General features: G+C 47.4%; 1 protein-coding gene across 2 annotated transcripts in view; it reads left to right on the forward strand.

Moving 5' to 3' along the window:
• YPEL2 (yippee like 2) overlaps positions 1 to 14,595 on the forward strand; it is a 47,284-nt gene extending 32,689 nt beyond the window's left edge. For both annotated transcript variants that reach the window (XM_082202008.1, XM_082202009.1), the window contains exons 2-5: positions 866 to 1,180; positions 11,740 to 11,783; positions 12,143 to 12,251; positions 14,039 to 14,595. In XM_082202008.1, the coding sequence (XP_082058134.1) occupies positions 1,064 to 1,180; positions 11,740 to 11,783; positions 12,143 to 12,251; positions 14,039 to 14,128 (360 nt within the window). In that variant the 5' untranslated portion in view covers positions 866 to 1,063 and the 3' untranslated portion in view covers positions 14,129 to 14,595. The remainder of the gene's footprint in view (positions 1 to 865; positions 1,181 to 11,739; positions 11,784 to 12,142; positions 12,252 to 14,038) is intronic.
• Positions 14,596 to 20,118: the final 5,523 nt, after the last annotated feature.

Below are 20,118 nucleotides of genomic sequence, written 5' to 3' on the forward strand. Positions count from 1 at the left end.
ACCCCTGGAGGCGTCATTTTGTTGATTTAAAAATAAAGAGACAGAGGGCTAGAAACTTGAAAACTGGTCAGGAAGCAAACAGGCCTAACCTGTTTTGTATTCTGTGTTGTGAAAGCACAACTGTGTTTCTGGAGAAGCTCTTTTTCTCCACCCCTATTTTTTATCTCCTTTTTTAAAAGGAAATTTCTAGTGTTCGCATCTCCACCAAAGACACCTTTCGAGAGATCTGGTGTTGGAGACGTAGGCATGCTTGCTAAATTTTTCATTGGCTTTGCTCGGACTAACTTCTGAGTAAACCCACCTAAGGTTGTGCTGTAAGGAAAGCCGTTTCCAGGAGCTGAGGGAAAAACCCGGGCATATTTCAAATTGCATTTTCTTCTCGGCAAATAATTGGGGACTGGGAGTTGACAGATTCCAGGTGTGTGTTGATGTGTGAACCGGGACAGGTTTTTAATTTATTTGTTTCCCCATTGCAAAATGAGTAGGGCTGCTCATGCAAGAAACAAACCTGAGATGTTTTAGGTGTGTGTGCATCTGCAAACACAAGTTCGTCATTCACAACTGGAACTTGAGCTATTATAGATGTTTCTGCGTGTGTGTGTGCATTTGTGTGTGTGTGTGTGTGTAAGCCCAGGCTTAAATTCAATTTTCTTATTGGAAAACCTGGTGTTTCTCATTTAGAACGGGAACTTGAGAGATTTCAGGGGTGTCTGCATGCCAATTCAACTTTCTGCTTGGAAAAATATCGGGGTTGCTCCTTCAGAACGGGAACCTGGGAAATTTCAGGTGTCTGCCTGTGCGGCCTTTTTATCTGTTTAAACCCTTTGTTTCACTTCCTTGTTTTTCCTTCTTCCGCCCTCCGCAGGTCCGAGCAGGTCGTCGACCGGCCCCTGCGCCAGGTTCTCTTCCCCCGAAGCCGTCGCCAGCGTGTGGAGCCTGCCCCACACCTGCCCCCTGCCAAGCCACGGCCTTCACCTGCGTGTTCCAGTGTTTCCCCTGCGACCCGTCTTGTGGGAGCGCCTCCTGGGCCACCCCCGAGTTCACCCAGCGCTCCGTGGCTCCAATGGTGAAGATGACACGGTCCAAGACGTTCCAAGCTTACCTGCCTTCCTGCCACAGAACCTACAGCTGCATCCATTGCAGAGCCCACCTGGCAAACCACGACGAACTCATTTCCAAGGTACGCCTTGGGAGCGCCGGACCCCAGGGCTTGCGAGCGGGGAGAAGGGGCACTTGCCTCCCCGTCCCGCTTGTGGGCTTCCCAGAGGCGTCAGGGTTGGCTCCGGGATGCTGGGCTGAATCGGCCTTGGGCTTGGTCCAGCAAAGCTCTTCCTGTGTGGACCGGGCGTCTCTTATGGGGATTTTTGGAACGCCTCGTTGCCTTGGATAATAAGGACCCATGTGGAAAGCTTTAGGCCGAGGAGCCGCCACAAGACGGCCACCAGGTTTTATGGAATCGCGTTGCCCCCTCCTCCTCCAAAGGCATATAAGGTTCTTCTTAGGTAAAGGTAAAGGGACCCCTGACCGTTAGGTCCAGTCGTGGCCGACTCTGGGGTTGCGGCGCTCATCTCACTTTATTGGCCAAGGGAGCTGGCGTCCAGCTTCTGGGTCATGTGGCCAGCATGACTAAGCCGCTTCTGGTGACCCAGAGCAGCACACAGAAACGCCGTTTACCTTCCTGCTGGAGCAGTACCTATTTATCTGCTTGCACTGGTGTGCTTTCGAACTGCTAGGTTGGCAGGAAAGGTTCTTCTTAATCCTCACTAATAACCCTGCGAGGCTGGAAGAGGCTGGCCCAGGGTCACCCAGCGGGTTTCATGGCTGAATGGAGATGTGGGAACTGTGGCTTCTTTCCTGCCCTCCCCCGCCACTGCCCTCCTAGTCTGAAACCTTAACCACTGCACCACACTGCCTCTTGGTTCCTATTCCTGTAGAATCATAGAATTGTAGAGTTGGAAGGGACCCCAAGGGTCATCTAGTCCAGCCCCCTCACCACCCACAATGCAGGACTCTCTGCTAAAGCAGCGATGACAGATGGCCAGACAATCTTTTTTATTTATTTATTTATTTATTTTCGTTCATTACATACATCTCAGATTCTTAGCGTTTACTATTTATTCCTCCCTCCCTCCCCTCCAACAATTCTCACAACTTGCGTTTCTGGTTTGTTTCTATTTTCACCCGCTTTGCTATCTCTCAACAGGAAAAGTTATTAATAACATAACATCAAACCTTAAAAACATAAAAATAAAATTAAAGACATCGTCTTATTTCGCTAGCTTCCAAACATTTTCTGATGCTAATAATGGGGATGTTTATTTAAATCCTGCCATCAAGTCTATTGTCTTTCTTTGTTTCTGCAAATATAATAGGAATGGTTCCCAGGCTTTTTCAAAGTCTCTGTTGTCTTTTTCTCTTAGACAGATGGCCAGACAATCTTAAAAGCCTCCAAGGAAGGAGAGCACACAATCTTCTGAGGGAGACCTTTCCACTTCCCAAACAGCTCTTGCTGTCAGAAAGTTCTTCTTGATGTTGAGCTGGACTCTCCTGTACGAAAGCACTGATGTAGTTTGCCTCTTTTACACTCCTTCGGAGAGGCATTCCTCATCTGCCTCCTTGACTTTTCAGATGACTGCAGAGTTAAGCTTGCGATAAAAGGCAGTGCATTTATTTATCCCCTATCTATCTCCCTTCTTCTGTGTAGGTTTCCGCCACCCCTAGTTTTATCCTACCGACAAGCCTGCCGGGTAGGCCAGGCTGAGATACATTTACAGTGGTACCTTGGGTTAAGTACTTAATTTGTTCCGGAGGCCCGTACTTAACCTGAAACTGTTCTTAACCTGAAGCACCACTTTAGCTAATGGGGCCTCCTGCTGCTGCCGCGCCGCCGGAGCACGATTTCTGTTCTCATCCTGAAGCAAAGTTCTTAACCTGAAGCACTATTTCTGGGTTAGTGGAGTCTGTAACCTGAAGCGTATGTAACCTGAAGCGTATGTAACCTGAGGTACCACTGTACTGGCCTTCAAAGCGGCAGGGAAAGGACCATTCTCAGGAACCTGCCTTGAGCTCTTTTGCCAACTGCAGGCTTCTTGAAAAGTCACTTTGGCTGCCCAGAGAGGCTGGCTGTGGGTCAGAGAAGGGCACAGCTTTTCCTCTGACCATGCTTCCAAGGACCACATACTGTTGGTGGGCAGGACCAGAGGAAAAAGTGGGTGGATCCAGTGGCGTAGCGTGGGTTGTCAGCACCCGGGGCAAGGCAAGTAATTTGTGCCCCCTAACCCGTGGATTTGCGCCCCCTAACCCGTGGATTTGTACCCCCTAACCCTAACCCCCAGATGTTGCGCCCAGTGCGGCCGGCCCCCCCTGCACCCCCCACGCTACGCCACTGGGTGGATCAACGAATTAGCATTTTACCTTTGGACAGGAAGTTCATTTCTATAACCACTCTCGGCCCTCCATGCAGCCAAGCAAGAGGCATTATCAGAGTCCAAGAACACATTTCTGCCAGGCAAAAACATGCAAGGAGGTTGTGCAAGGGGTGAGGCTGGAGGAGGGGGTGTGGCCTGGGGAACGTCCCGAGGGCCAGGCGGAGAGGGGCAAAGGGCCCATAAATGGCCCTCGGTCTGGAAGCCCCCTACCCTTTCCTTTCACTTTTTCTATTTCCACTTTTTATTTGTGTTCCACCTTTCTACATTACGCCATACACAAAGCGGTTTTGAAACTGAAGGAACAACAAAATAGACAAATCACTCGCCTAATAACAATCTGACCCCATCCAAAAAAAGTCACAATAAAAACATTACTTTACAACTAACAACATATTGAATGAAGCAAGAGTCAGTAATCTGTTAGAACGTAATAGCAAAGCGTAAAATTAAATGTCAGCAAATAATAATTAAACTGTTTGGTAATTCTTTATTGTAATTCTTAAGTGTAAACTATAATCAATGAAAATAATGGAAAGTCACAATGCATAAAATACCACAAAACGTACAAACCCATGTAAAAGGATCAAATTGAAAAACAAGAACACTAGGCCCTTTCTCTTGCCCTCCACCAAATCTCTCTCTCTTTCTCTCTCGGAAACTTTTCAACACATAGATGTGTTGCTTTCCAAAGGAAAATGTGGTCCTTAATCAGCAGATTCTATTTGGGGAGGCACATTGATCACGCAGTGCTTTTAAGCAGGCCCCTTAAATCCATTCCGGGAAGTGAGCATATGGAAACTCATTTTTTGCTTTCTCATTGGGTGGTTTAGTGGGTCTCCCAAACCCCCCCCCCCCGGTCTTTGGCAGGTGTGATGGTGAAAGGGTTTTGTTTCAGCTGCATTGTATCTCATCTGTAAGAAGAGCTACATGGTGGCTTTGTAGTCCGGCCAAGAAAGTTCTTAGGAGGTTTAAGCGAAAGCAGAGTGGCGACGGGCAGATGCAGCTCAGTTTATTTCTGTGGATTCTTGTATCCCACTTGCTTTCACAAGTGTCTTAACGACGTGGGTGTGGCCAGTGGGTCTGGCAGCAACCAACGGCACCTTTGCCCTGCAGAGTGGGTTTCTAGAACCCAGAGCCTTTGGGCCCACTCAAAACAAAGCCACAGAGTCCGGTGGGGGGCATTATGCAGAATGTATGCATCCTCTTTATTCACGGAACCATCCTGCTACCTGCTGCTACTGGTCATCATCATAATAATAATAATAATAATAATAATAATAATAATAATTAATATATTTATACCTCGCCCATCCGGCTGCATTTCCCCAGCAACTCTTGGCGGCTCCCAACAGATTAAAAACAGAATAAAATATCAAACATAAAAAACTTCCCTAAACAGGGCTACCTTCAGATGTCTTCTAAAACTCAGATACAGTTGTATCTCCGCTTTCATATCCCTCTGGCTACATAAACTTTGGGATGCGAACAGGGCAAACCCAGAAGTATTTTTCCAGGTTTTGATCGCACGCATATGCGCAGAAGCGGTCCTCTGGTTGTGAATTCCTCGGGATGCGGCTGGACCTCCAGAACAGATCTCATTCATACCCGGAGGTACCACTTAGTTGTTTATTTCCTTGACATCTGATGGGAGGGCGTTTCACAGGGCGGGTGCCAACACTGAGAAGGCCCTCTGCCTGGTTCCCTGTAACCTCACTTCTCGCAGGGAGGGAACTGCCAGAAGGCCCTCCTTGGAGCTGGACGATGGGGGTGGAGACGCTCCTTCAGATATACTGGACTGAGGCCGCTTAGGGCTTTCAAGGTCAGCACCAACACTTTGAATTGTGCTCGGAAACGTACTGGGAGCCAATGTAGGTCTTTCAGGACCGGTGTTATGTGGTCTTAGCGGCCGCCCCCAGTCACCAGTCTAGCTGCCGCATTCTGGATTAGTTGTAGTTTCCAGGTCACCTTCAAAGGTAGCCCCACGTAGAGCGCGTTGCAGTAGTCCAAGTGGGAGATAACTAGAGCATGCACTACTCTGGCGAGACAGTCTGCGGGCAGGTAGGGTCTCAGCCTGCGTACCAGATGGAGCTGGTAAACAGCCGCCCTGGACACAGAATTGACCTGCGCCTCCATGGACAGCTGTGAGTCCAAAATGACTCCCAGGCTGCGCACCTGGTCCTTCAGGGGCACAGTTGCCCCATTCAGGACCAGGGAGTCCTCCACACCCGCCCGCCTCCTGTCCCCCAAGAAACAAAGGTAAATGTGCTGCAGGCTAATTTCGGCACCCACTCATACATGCGCCTCTGCCTGTCCTCCGTCCTGGCAAGCAAGGGGCATGAGCAGAGATCAAAAACACCTTTCAGCTAAGCCCAAACACCCTCACTTAAGATGTGCAGCAAGTCCAGTGAAGGGCGTGGGCTGGGGAAAGAGGGTGTGGCCTCAAGAGAGTTCCAAGGGCCAGAGAGAGAGATACCTGGGGGCCACATCTGCCTCCCCCCGACTTGAGGTGCCACCCAACCCTGCCCTAAATGAGGGAAATTTGGTGTTTTTTTGTGACACATTGTAGCTCTCTCAAACACTTGCATGCCGTTCTAACAATAGGTTGCTTTTTCTGACTTGGATGCCTCCATCTGTCTCTCTTTTTTTAAAAAAGGAGAAATAACCCAACAGTGATGTGCTTGATTATGGAAATATGTAGGGAATGCTTTGCCGGCCTTCCCACACCTCCTTTTTCCTTCTTCTCTTCAAATGGGCTCTCCCAGTCCAAGTACTCAGACTGCTCTCTTGGAGACGTCTGTAGGGCTTTCAGCTGCCCTTTCAATAATTTCACCCCCCCACCCCCACCATAAATCTCTTCCCTTTTAAGAATCCTTTTCTGGGCACAGCTGCAAACCTCCTGGAGGGAAATCAAAGCAAATAAAAAAAAACAGGACAGTAAAGCCCAAACTCTGTGGCTGAGGAGGGTGCCCGGTGGGTCTCTGTGTGATCCATAGCTCCATCCTCTGAGCAATTTCCAGTTGGACTCCTTTGCGGGGAAACAAGTACCGTATTTTTTGCACCATAACACTCACTTTTTTCCTCCTAAAAAGTAAGGGGAAACGTCTGTGCGTGTTATGGAGGGAATGCCTACGGGTGGCATGCCTACGGATTTTCCTCCTCTAAAAGCTACGTGCGTGTTATGGTCGGGTGCGTGTTATAGAGCGAAAAATACGGTAATTCCGATTGAGTCATTCAATCCTTTCTGTGACCGAGACACATTCAGGTGGTTTGTGTTTTACATGCCTTTAAATACAATTAAAAACCATACAGCACCTAGCACAGCACATTACAATTCCTACGAAAGGAATTATTATTATTATTATTATTATTATTATTATTATTATTATTAATTATTAAAAAATGTAATTATACCTCACCCCTCTGGCTGGGTTTCCCCAGCCACTCTGGGTGGCTTCCAGCACATAATAAAACATCAAATATTACAAACTTCCCAATACAGGGCTGCCTTCAGATGTCTTCTAAAAGTTGTACAGTGGTACCTCAGGTTAAGTACTTAATTCGTTCCGGAGGTCCGTACTTAACCTGAAACTGTTCTTAACTTGAAGCACCACTTTAGCTAATGGGGCCTCCTGCTGCTTCCGTGCCACCGGAGCCCAATTTCTGTTCTCATCCTGAAGCAAAGTTCTTAACCTGAAGCACTCTTTCTGGGTTAGCGTGGTCTGTAACCTGAAGTGTATGTAACCTGAAGCGTATGTAGCCTGAGGTACCACTGTATAGTTAGTTATCTCCTTGACATCTGACGGGAGGGCATTTCGTTAAGCGGTCCACCAAGACCCTCCGCAATTTTCAAATGGTCCGAGGTAGAGGGAGAAGTTGGAGGACCATTGCTCTACATTGTCTCTTTGCCCCTTCCCCTAATCCTCCCCTCACTCAGAGACAGTAGACTGGGAACCAGAAGTGTTTCTCTCAGCTCCCACTTTCAGGCTTCGCTTCTGGTCTGCCCCTGTGAGATCATGGCGTTGAACTGGTTTAGGCTGCACTAGCAGGTTATTCTTCCTGTTCCTGCCTCCAGGCTAAACATATTCTGCCTTTCCCAAACACGACTTGGTCTCCAACCCCCTCGCCATTTTTATCTCTTTGCCCCGGGGAACATTCCAGAACACTGCCATTACTTCTCATTATTTGGTCACTTCGCCTTTTTATTTCTTTGTTATTGATGCTGCCTAGAATTGCATTAGCCCTTTTAGACGCTGCGTCACGCTTCTGCCTCATGTTTTCCTCACACCTGCATTTCCGTTCATTTCCAGATCAATATTTCAGATAAAAACCACACAGATCCCGTTTATCATCTCATAATTCATGTCAGGGCTGCGAATCCTCTGGGCTTTTTATTGGGCCAAGGCAGTCTACTTGCTTAAATTATTATTATTTTCCCCCCAGTAGTAAATCTGGATGATTTAACTTGTTAGGTTTCTCCACCACCTGTCAGTCTTGAGGGAATAAATTGCCGTTCTCCTGTTTTCAGAAGTAGGATTCTTTTGTTTGTAAGGCTGTTTCCCAACGAGATAAGAGAGAACTGTAAGGGTAGTATTATGTAAAAAGAATTAGCATTTATATAGAGCTCCGGATGTTCGGTGTTCCTTGTGAATATTAACACCGCAGTCTTCCCAACAGGTACGTGAAAGAAAGCGGTGTTATTATCTCCACATTGCATTATGGGTGGCTGCATGTTTACGTTGTACAGCAGCTGCATTAAGACGTTTGAGCAAGGACTGTGACTGCCAGCACCTCCGGTGACATCTCTTCCCGCGTCCATCAAATCAGTCCCTCTCTTGACACCCAGGAAGACAAATCTGGGCAAAAATTGAGTCCAGCAGAATTAGTATGAACCCCTTGAAAAGCACATACAGTCATACCTGGGTCCCAAATGCCTTGCGAGTCAAATGTGCTGCCTCCTGTATTATTATTATTATTATTATTATTATTATTATTATTATTATTATTATTATTTTACACCCCGTCCATCTGGCTGAGTTTCCCCAGCCGCTCTGGGCGGCTCCCAATCGAGTGTTAAAAACAATACAGCAATAAATATTAAAAACTTCCCTAAACAGGGCTGCCTTCAGATGTCTTTTAAAAATAAGATAGCTGCTAATTTCCTTGACATCTGATGGGAGGGTGTTCTACAGTGCGGGTGCCACTACCGAGAAGGCCCTCAGCCTGGTTCCCTGTAGCCTCACTTCTCACAATGAGGGAACCGCCAGAAGGCCCTCGGCGCTGGATCTCAATGAGTGTTCTGGTTTGTGAACGTTCTTTGGAACCCGAACGTCCGACGCGGCTTCCGATTGGCTGCATGTATATTAGCTTTGTATCTTCCAGAGGGAGCCTAGGATTCCTGAGGGGCAGATTACGCCCTGCCATAGCAGGGCAGCCTGTGGGGGAGAATGCACATATTTATATGCTAATGCAGTACCCAATTTAGGGCTGTCCCCCCCCCAAAGGGTGCCGAGCCGCGGGGGCACAAAATTGAGACGACCCATTTAGGAGTGCCAGATTGGGGCCTTGCACAGGGCTCCATAGTATGAAAGATTACCAAAGTCTGCCCCTATACTAATGTGTGTTCATCATAATTTGGGGGGACCAAAGTTACCTTTCCACTTAAAGGGTAAAGGGACCCCTGACCATTAGGTCCAGTCGCGAATGACTCTGGGGTTGCAGCGTTTGTCCGCTTCCACAGGCAGTTTTTCCGGATCATTTGGCCAGCATGACTAAGCCGCTTCTGGCAAAACCAGAGCAGCGCATGGAAGCGCCATTTATTTACCTTCCCGCCAGAGCGGTACCTATTTATCTACTTGCACTTTGACGTGCTTTCAAACTGCTAAGTTGGCAGGAGCAGGAACCGAGCAACGGGAGCTCGCTGCATCACGAGGATTCGAACCGCCGACCTTTCGATCGGCAAGCCCAAGCGGCACGGTGGTTTAACCCACAGCGCCAGCAGCGTCCTTTCCTCTTGATTACCTATCCCCATAGAAAGCTGCCATATAGAGTCAGACCACTGGTCCATATAGCTCAATATTGTCCACAGTCCTCCAGGATTTCAGGTAAGGGAGTCTTTTCCCAGCCCCTACCTGGAGATGCCATTGGGGCCTTCTACACTTCAAGCAGACGTCCTACCACTCAGTTACGGCTCCTTCCCACTCTGTGGTTTGGCCTCTTTTCCCCCCTTCAACTAATTTAAAGTCCATCCCCCACTGTCCGCCCCTTGCACACTCCAGAGGTATCTTGTGGCCTGCTTCTTTGGGGGGGGGGGGTGAGGTGCTTTGTTTATTTTATTTTTAAGCCTCTGGTGGAGATTTCTGAACTGGTGGGCTGGAAGGGAAATGGAGTGGGTGTAGGAGCTGCGACTGCTGATTAAAAATAGATCTGAATCATTCCATCTGACCTGAGGGGGATCAACAGCTTCGGCGTTGACCTTTCGGATCTGAAATCTGCTAAGTGTTTCTATGGTAATTGGGTCCCTCTCTGGGGCTAATCAAATATTTTTTTTAAGCCGGATGAAAACCCTGCAGAGAGAGTGTGTGTGAGAAAGAATGAATTATTCCTGCAGTCCCTTGTTTACGATTCCTAACGTCTCTAGTGCAGAGACCCGAGCAAGGACCTTGTGTTAAGCAGCCATGAAATCAGGTGGATTTGGTTGAAAGACTGGGGTCAGGAGCTATCAAATTAATTCATACCTATCTTGTGCATCTGGGTGGCTAAACAGTTCCAACAGTTAGCTCAGCCTTGCATTTCTGGGGGAGGTGATTTATGCTTAGTCTCCTGTGGCGAGTCAGAGTTTTCCTCTAGGTGATCAGGCAGTCAAGGTTTCTTCTTCAAATCAGAGAGTAGTTGTTTCTTTCTTTCTTTTGCCCTTGGCCATGAAACAGCTCACCCATCCCTAGTTTATTAGAAATTCTGTCTGGGCAGGCAGGGTAGCAGGAATGTCTGTGGGCCAGAAACTTTGGTTGCTGCAAGGCAGAAGTAATATGCTGGTGTATCTTTCACCATACTTTGAAGAAAACAATTGTTCTGTTGGAAGATGAGAGTGTCTGCCTTACAGTTAGCAGTGCAGGAACTATTCTTGGCTGGTTTTGATGAGAAACTCAAAAACCAACCCTACCTATTTATTTGAGCTGGGATGGGGAACACACATACACACACAGCTTTTGTTTTGTTTTCCATAGTCTGGCTTACTATGTTCTCTGTTCTTCACAAAGGGTGTGTGGCTCTTTGAAACCTTCGCATGAGATGGAAAAGTTTCCTTGCCACATATTTAATTCAAACCAAATGGTGTTGTGTTTTTTTTTTGTGTGTGTTTTTTTGCAAACATCCCAAGAGGTTGGAGGGGAGGGGAAACTGTCTGTGTTCCACTCTGCAAAACTCAGATGGGGAGATGGGGTGGGGGGGTAGCCCTTTAAATGGAGGTGGAGTCTGTTTATTCTTCTTGTGGGCGGGCAATTTCATGTAATTGAGCCAGCCGTCAGGGGACCAATCAAAAGGTGTCTGGTACATTTGTGTGTTTGAAGGGGGGGGTGAGGCCAGAGGAGAGCTGGTTGCTAATGTCACTTGAGGACACGGAGTCAGAGGTGCCATAAACCTCTGGCTGGAGTGGGGAGGGGGCGGTCCTGCAATCTGGAGATCCGGCATTTGGTATGTCAACAGAGGACCCTGGGATCAGAAGGTCTGGGGTTTGTTATGCCAATTAACTATGTTCCAAAGTCTGAAAATATTGCAAGCCCTTTTTATTTTTATTTTTGTAATCTAGATGCAATCCAGATTATAACTAGATGTAATCTAAAAGACCATTTCACTCTCTTAAAACTAGAATCTGAGCTTCTCTCTCTCTCTCTCCCTCTCCCCAACCTACAATGTACACTATTCTCTCATCCTCTTAAACATCTCCTACACTGCTAACTTTTCTGACCTGCAGACTGCAAGAATCCAAGTTTCCTTGAACAGAAACTTCTGGGTCTTTTCTTTCTCCCCATAACTGCTCCAGAGGGTGGTGAGGTCAGGGATTTGCACCAACTAGAGTTGGGGTGTTGTTGTTTTTTTCTTTGCAGAGAGGATCCACAAGGATGGAGCGAATTAATCGCTGCCAGCCTCTTCTGGGTTAAAAGGATGCTCTCTCCCCCACCCACCCAGGTGCAAAATCGTGCTGCTGCAACTGAGATCACTGCTAATAATTCATCAGGGACTGATTTTTATTTTTTGGTTGTTGACAGGGTGTGACTTTCATCATGAAAAACACTATTTTTATTTTGCCTTACAGTCTTTTCAAGGAAGCCAGGGCCGGGCCTATCTCTTCAATTCAGTGTAAGTGTCTGGGTTCCACCCCCCATCCCCGTCTCCGTTGTCACTGTTGTCGTAAGAAAGGGAGAGGTGGAACCTTCCGCCCTCCAGATTGTTGCTGGAATACAACTCCCATCATCCCTTTGTGTTGGCCCATGCTGGCTGAGGCTGATGGGAGTCTGAGTCCAGCAGTGTCTAGAGAGCCACGGGTTTCCCCATCCCTGCCCTTTCCAGTTAACAAGCCATGTCTGCTTGAAGTGGCATGATACTGATTTATTCATATAAGAACAGAGGTGTGCTTAGTGAGGAGCACAGCTGCTGCAGCAAAATGGACCAGGAACTCCGAATCAAAACTTCTCTCTTCCTTCTTCCCACATTTGCAGAGTTAATGTGGGCTGTGGCCCTGCAGAAGAACGGGTTTTGCTAACAGGACTGCATGCGGTTGCTGACATTTACTGTGAAAACTGCAAAACCACGCTGGGCTGGAAATACGTGAGTGTTGTTGTTTCTTAAAATCTTGTCCCCTTTGGCCCTTCGTTCAATGCACTCTACTGCAATGCGCTCTACATGGGGCTACCTTTGAAGGTGACCCGGAAACTACAGCTAACCCATAATGTAGCAGCTAGACTGGTGACTGGGAGTGGCCGCCAAGACCACATAACACCAGTCTTGAAAGACCTACACTGGCTCTCAGGACGTTTCTGAGCACAATTCAAAGTGTTGGTGCTGACCTTGAAAGCCCTAAACGGCCTCGGACTAGTATACCTGAAGGAGCGTCTCCACCTCCATTGTTCTGCCCGGACACTGAGGTCCAGTGCAGAGGGCGTTCTCAGTAGTGGCACCCACCCTGTGGAACGCCCTCCCACCAGATGTCAAAGAAAAAAATAATTACCAAACTTTTAGAAGACATCTAAAGGCAGCCCTGTTTAGGGAAGCTTTTAATATTTAATAGGTTATTGTATTTTAGTGTTTTGTTGGAAGCCGCCCAGAGTGGCTGGGGAAACCCAGCCAGATGGGTGGGGTATAAATACTAAATTATTATTATTATTATTATTATTATTATTATTATTATTATTATTATTGTGATAACTGGAATCTCCTTTTATTTTTAGAGGGCAAGCTGTAGCTCAGTGGCAAAGCCCTTGCTTTGTATGCAGGAAAGTTCAATTCCCTGGCATTTCCAGATAGGGCTGGGAATGTCCCCTCCCTGCCTGAAACCTAGGGGAGAGCTGCTGCCGGCCAGTGTAGACAGTACTGAGCTAGATGCACCAACGCTCTGATTCTGCATAAAACACATGCTTTATTCCTGGGACAAGGTCTCTTTCTGAATACCAGCTAGCTGATCCTTTTGGCGGTGTGGCGAAGCCTACTCTGGCTTTGAGCTGTGCAAAAGACCCGATAGAGGTGCCCTCTTCCACAGCAAGGCTGGAGTTGGGGTTGGCTGCTGAGCAGCTGGGGAAGTTAGCAACATTTCAGCCTCTGGGATAAATCTGTGAACTTGATCCTGTTGCAAAAGGGACCTTGGGAGTTCACGCCAGCCAGGCGCTGAAACCCTCAGTCCTTTGAACAATCGGATTATGTTTCCAAAACATGGTTGGGCAGTTCAGGAACCAAAAAGAAAAAAAGTGAGCCTCTGTAAATTCCCTTCCAAAACCTCTGCTAATACACAATGTTTAGAAAAGGCCCACAACTTTTGCACACTTCAGCTGGGTTTTAAAAGAAGCTGAGCTCCTGTTTGTGGTGACTGTCCATTTCACACTGGAGCTGTACTGTCAGATGATGATCACAGTTCCCACAGTAATGCAAGAGGGGTGGGAAATCTCCTGGGCCCACCCGACCTCCTTCCCTAACCTGGTGCTGTCCAGATTCCTTACTGAAGAGCTGTAGCTCAGTAGAGTTTGAGTTTGGACTTGATATCCCACCTTTCACTACCCTTTAAGGAGTCTCAAAGCAGCTAGGAATCTCCTTTTCCCTTCCTCCCCCACAACAAACACTCTCTTGAGGTGAGTGGGGCTGAGAGTCTTCAGAGAGAAGTGTGACTAGCCCAAGGTCACCCAGCAGCTGCATGTGGAGGAGCGGGGAATTGAACCCAGTTCACCAGACTACGAGTCCACTGCTCTTAACCACTACACCGCACTGCTCTCAGTGTGTAGTACAGTATCTTCTTTGCATGCGGAAGGTACTCGATTCTGTTTCCGGACATCGCAGTCCCTGGACTGAGACCCAGGAGGAACTTCGCTCCTTTCCCTTGTTTTGATTCTGTCTCTTTCCCTTTCCAGGAACACGCGTTTGAAAGCAGTCAAAAGTATAAGGAAGGCAAATACATCATTGAATTAGCTCACATGATCAAGGACAACGGCTGGGATTAAATGGCGAGGAGACGCACGCCGAACACGGGCAAGAGAGAGAGGGAGTTTGTCATCCTACCGAACATTTTATCTCCCGGAAAACCCCCCCCATATATATATGAGCGAGTGACTGACAACCGTTTGGTTCCGTGCGTTTGGGGGCTTGTCGTCGTCATCGTCGTGTTGAGATGCTTCCTCACAGAACCCTTCCTGCCATCCTTAGCGGTGACCGGCCTCGATAACTTCTGTCTCTCTTTGCTTTTGTCTCTTGTTTGTGAGTTGACTTCTGGTCCCCTTCCTCCTCCCCCACTCCCCTGCCCAGCTCCCTTACTCCTCTGTGTTCTGGCATTGGGGGTGCGTATAGATATTATGAGGACTCGAACTCTGTGCCCCCCAAAACCGTTTCCTAAGTGACATTGTCTCAGTACAAACTGGAGGTTGGTTTTGGGGTGGTGTGTGTGTGGGTTTTTTTAATCCAAGGGTCCCGGCACGGGCGCGCGGGAGTGTTGCATCGCCCCTACTCCTTTCCCCGCTTGGCCTTTAAAAAAAATTCCTGGTCAACCATGGCTTGAAACTTGTGGACCGCAGAAAAAAATATATATACCTCATGGCTGTATCCTCTCTGCATCTCAAAGACTGTAGCCTAAAAACTCGTCGCTAGTGGCATCCCCAGACTGGTCTGTGTTCCTCGTTTGATTGCTTGTTTCTTTTTTAAGTGATGTCTTTGGATTTTCGTCTTTTTCGTACTAATGTTTGATTTGAGAGGAGGGGGGTGTAAACACAGGTCCCGGGCCTAGCCCTCCCTGGCCTCCTGTTCCCCAGTGAGCAAGCCCACCCAAACACTGCGGTGCTGATGTTGGGAGATCGGAAACCCTTCGCCATTTTCTTCCTACGACGTTGACACTTCAAGTGGAGGAAGCATGTCCTGCTTCAAAATTGAATGGAACGAATACATTTGAGGCGGGCGGGGAGCAAGGAGAACAAGGAGGTGGTGATCTATACCCTTAACAAAATTGCTGGCAGTTTTGCAGCCTCCTGACTGCTTGATTATTTTTTTTTTTTTTTGCGGGGAGGGGGGCTGACTGGTCTCACTAGGATGATGGAAACAAGCCTGGATCGCTTCTGCAGATGATAAGTTGGACGACCTGCACTTGTGCTGTTAAGTGTGACTCTTTAAAAAGAACAAAAACACAACAGGGGTGGTGGACTCAGGCAGTAACAAATGTTTCAGAGCCTAAGTGTGTGTTAAGTTCTGGTTCAGCAGTGGGGGGAGGGGGTGAGTGTTTTGAACAGAGGCAGCTCTGAAAGAAGCAGAGGACTCTTAAAAACCTCCAGGTGGAGAACCCTGCAGCCTCCCAGGTGCCGTTGGACTCCAGTTCCCAGCAGCCAGCATAGCCCAAGGGTCAAGGATGATGGGAGTTGTAGTCTAGTGGCATATGGAGGGCCACAGTTTTCCTCTACTCTGTTAAGTAGGTGCGAGAGATGGAGCAACAGCTCTGTATAGAAGAGGGGAGAGTTCACAAACGATGGCGGGCCATTTTAGCCTGCCCAAATCTGGGGCTACTGTCGAAATTGTCCTTCCCAGTTGGGAAGGAAAGATGCTGTCTTACTCCTGATGTTGCACCAAGGTTCAGTGGCCATCAGAAAGCAGCGGGGCCTCCCAATGCAAAGACCTGTGAGAATCCTTGTCTGCCTCTCCCTCCCCACTATATTAGAAGAAATTGCTTTCTCCATTGGATCTGGCTAAACATGTTAACTGTCTGTTAAGATTTGCAGGGTGTGTGTAGAATATTACCTGCCAATGTTCTATGTCGGGCCAGGGTTGTGCATGGCAGAGGGGTAGCCTTCTTTTGAATCACTCCTGTTTTGCTTCAAGGCCTCCCTCTGGTCATGTTAAGGGGTCTTTTTTGGGGGGGACACAGGGGGCCGCAAGGGGAGAGCTTTGAGAGCCCCCTGTTTTTTTGCATTTCAATGCATTGTCAATGACACTGTGAATTTGCATTCTGCATCAAAGCGACTCCGGTGTCTGACAAGTGAAGTCAGGCTGAATTTGTACACATCTAAATGAATTCCTTTCCATCCTTCCCCCCTCGCCGCCTCTCTCTTTTTCTCATTCCACCCTTGCTTTATTGGTGGAAATCTTCTCATGTAGGTTAATCTGCTCTGCAAATCTGTCGCAATCTGCTGGCAAGAAAGAGATCCAGTATAGCCCATGGTGTGGGTTTTTGTTGTTGTTTATTTTGGTCAGGGCAGGCGTTGAGAACCATCCGGTTTTCCTGGCCTCCTGTTGGGATTCCTTTTTCTGCGGCAGAGACTCAGGTTAGCAGCAGTGGGGGGGGGATGCCCACTTGAGAGTGATAAGCAAAGAGAAAATTTGAGGTGAGGAGGAGGGAATTAGGTTCAATCACTAATGCTTGCTGATTAATTGGCTCTGATGGTGCAAGAGAAGCACCCCCATAATCATACTTTGTAGCAAAACGCTTAATTTCAGGGCACAGATCTGTCTGTGGGGCAAGATCCACGAATTGCTGCCTTTGCAGATGAAAGGATAAACAGGAGTCTTGATACTTCTCCACACCACCTGTTTACATGCTAGTCCTAATAACAGTGCAATACCCAGCTTGGACCTGGGGAAGTCCAGTCCCTCAAAATCCAAGCCTGTTCCACTACAAGCGCCCGTTGTTTACCTGATGGGACACCCCATTTTTATTGTGTGGCTGCAGCCCATTCCCCTCTCTAAACCATTTGATATCGGAAGCACCCTTTTGGCCTGTCCCTTCTGAGATCTAGTTTCAGTCTTCCTGCTCTGCTAAAACATTAACCTCAAGTGCTTCTTAACTTTTGCTAGATTTTGCTGCTAAATCACCCATCACCTGCTCTTAGAGTACAGACTCGTGTGACAGCGTTTTGTGTTTGGTAGTGGAAGGGGAAAAGCAAAAGTAGATGCCCTAAACTACTTGTGGGGAACCTGAGGCCTTCTTGGACGTTGTTGGACTCCCATCGTCCCTCACCATTGGCCATGCTGGCTGCTGGGGCTGCTGGGAGTTGGAAGCCTATCAGCATCCTGATGCCCTCCCCCCCCCCCGGTGATTTTGAGTTTATGCTCAAAAACACTGTGTTCTGAATCAATGGCTTTTGGAAATTTGATTTCTCTCTTTTTACAGCATGACCAAAGAACTTGGCTAATTTTTTTTTTGTCCCCAAGTTAGTTGATAGGTACCATCTTTTCCTGATGGGTAGCAGACTGCAGAGGTCAGCCGTTGTCTCCGGGGGGGGGGGGATTTAAAATGAGCATTAAGCAAAAATAAAAAAATATATAGAAGGATCTGGCAACTTCTGTTTCAGTGTATCTGAAGAAGTGTGCATGCACACGAAAGCTCATACCAAGAACTAACTTAGTTGGTCTTTAAGGTGCTACTGGAAGGAATTTTTTTATTTTGACTATGGCAGACCAACACGGCTACCTATCTGTAACTGGAGCATTAAGCAATGAGAGTTGAAGTTATCTCCTGATCATGAGGGCTAGAACCATGGCCATTCCCCCCCCTGAATCCTACAGGTTGTAGGTGGAAACACCGTCCCTGTCTCATACTGAGTTCCCCTTGGCTGATGGAAAGAATAGATCTTGAATTATATCCCTCTGACTTGCAGAATTTGATAGGGTCATTCCTCTGCTTGCCCATTCTACTTTGTTCTTCCCTTGGGTTCCTGGATCATATAAAAATGACACCCTGATTATAATATCTACATACCATACAAGGCAGTAGCATATGTACTTTTTATGTTAATAATGTTGAATTTAAAAAATAATATATATGTGGTCTTTTACACCCCGCCGGCCCCCCCACCAAACCACTTTTGCGTGTTGCAGTTTTGGATTTTTCTAAACTTTTATTCTCTCTCTGTCTTGCAAACTATTATTTAAAGGGAAATAATGCAGATGTTAGGCAGATGTTTGTTAGCAGGGAGTTGCGTTCAAATCAAACAAGACCTTAAGAAATGCAGGGCAGGGAAGAAACTAATATACAGCCAGTTTCGTGGTTAATGAGAAGCCCATTGGAACGTCTGGAGGCAAGGATTCACTTTTAAGTATATAAATAAATTCAGGGACGCACGGTAATTCACACTCTTGAATGTAGACAGAGACAGATGTTGAAATAATTCCTTGTCTTGGGACTTCCATTTGAGTGTATATAGGTTGCTCCTGATAATCTCAGTGAGTGCCGTTCAATGGCTTACGCTATGCTGCTAACTTTTGCATGATGTTGTTTTAAATCTTGTGCCTTTTCGTCTTTTCAAATTCTCTGTCTTTGGAGCACCCTCATCGTTGTCCCAGAGAGAAGTGTGGAAAACATGTTTGTACGATACAGTAATTGGGGTGTTCAGATTTGAATCAGGGGAACATGTTTTCAAATCGGGCACTCGAGTGTCAAAGAGCTCCCTGAATATCTTCAGGAAAGGCCATCTTTCAGCGTTCTTGTTAGGATAAAATGGGAGCAAACCCTCGTATATATTTATTTGTCAAGGCAGGGCCAAATGTAGTGTCAAAAGAAAGAGACTGAAGATATAATTCTAACTCCATTAACATAAGCTGGACTTTCATTGATTTCAGTTGGGATGTGACTTGTACCTACATCTGAAGGGGGTGGCAAGATGTTGAGCTATACTTAGAAGGAAGGGAGTTTAGGTTGTGGCTTGGAAGGATTTAAATAGCACCAGGCTGTCTAGTCTTTTGTGTCCGGGGTTGATAACGGCGGGGTGTTAGAGGGAAGCCTCGGTTTGGGAAATCTCTCAAGACTTACTGGGATTGTCTGCTTCCTTAAAGTATATTCCCGAGCCACTCTGTGACTGCTTTCTAGTTTCTGAGCTGCCTGATCTTCTTGTCAAGGGACACCCTAGGAACACCTCAGCCGCTGCAAAGCTGTGGCCTGGGCCTTAGGCCATATCTGCACCATACATTTAAAGCTCTGTGGTGCCACTTTAGGCAGTCATGGCTTCCCCCAATGAATTCTGGGAGCCTTAGTTTGTCATGGGTACTGAGAGCGGTTAGGAAGGCCCCCTATTCCCCACTCAGAACTACAGTCCCCAGAGTTCCCTGGGAAGAGGGATCGGTTGCCATATTTCAAAAAGTAAAATTCCTGACACCCGCAAAGTTGTGAGCTTTTTGGGGGGGGGAAACAAAAATTGCACAGCCTAAGTTCTGGGCACCGTGTGAAATCGCAACCCCCACAAAAACACATTTTGCGGGAGAAATCATGCCGCGAGATCACAGCAACCCAAATGGCCACTGTTCTCTTACAATAAGAAACAGAGTTTCCCTTTTTTTTTCCCGGGACACTTGAGGGGTATGTTAAAATGTTATAACTGCTTTTAAATGCTGGGTGTGGATGTGGCCCTGGCCTAGCTGAGACCCTCATCTGGACCTGGGAACAGTTCTTGAAAGACACGGTCTTCTTTCCTCCTTTCTGGTGTTGTAGACTAACATGAGCAGTTCTCTATCCAAACAGGAGTGGATTAGTTTGTCGTTCCCTTCAACTTGATTGACAGCCTAGGGAACATCAATGGCTCTCCGGACGCGGCTAGTGGTGTTGGGGGTGAAGGGAGTTTTTGTCCATCAACATCTCTCTCCCCTCTATCCCTGCCATCAGTGGGAGCAGCCACAACCAGTGAAACCACCCTCTTCACTGCCCCAGAGAAGCCCATCTCTTGTGTGTCTCTGCATGAGTCCGTGTTCAGCATGTGCCTCCCCTACCGCAAGAGAGGTGCAACAGGCACCCCATTCATTGGACTCGTCGGGTCTTAATTTCTCACACTGCCCCAGACTTTCCCTCTGTACGCATTAGCTAGGTTCCGCTGCACGATGCAGGAATGATTTTGTATCGAAACTTGTCTATGATTTATTTATTTCGTTATATGTTTACCGTGGAGGGGCGGGAGGGAGGTACCATTTAGATTTTCTTGCCTTTGGCACCACCAAATGTATTGGGCCACCTCTGTCTATATGTCTGTAT

This window comes from Podarcis vaucheri (assembly GCF_965113315.1).
Source record: "Podarcis vaucheri genome assembly, chromosome: 15".
In the NCBI taxonomy this organism is placed as follows: Eukaryota; Metazoa; Chordata; class Lepidosauria; order Squamata; family Lacertidae; genus Podarcis; species Podarcis vaucheri.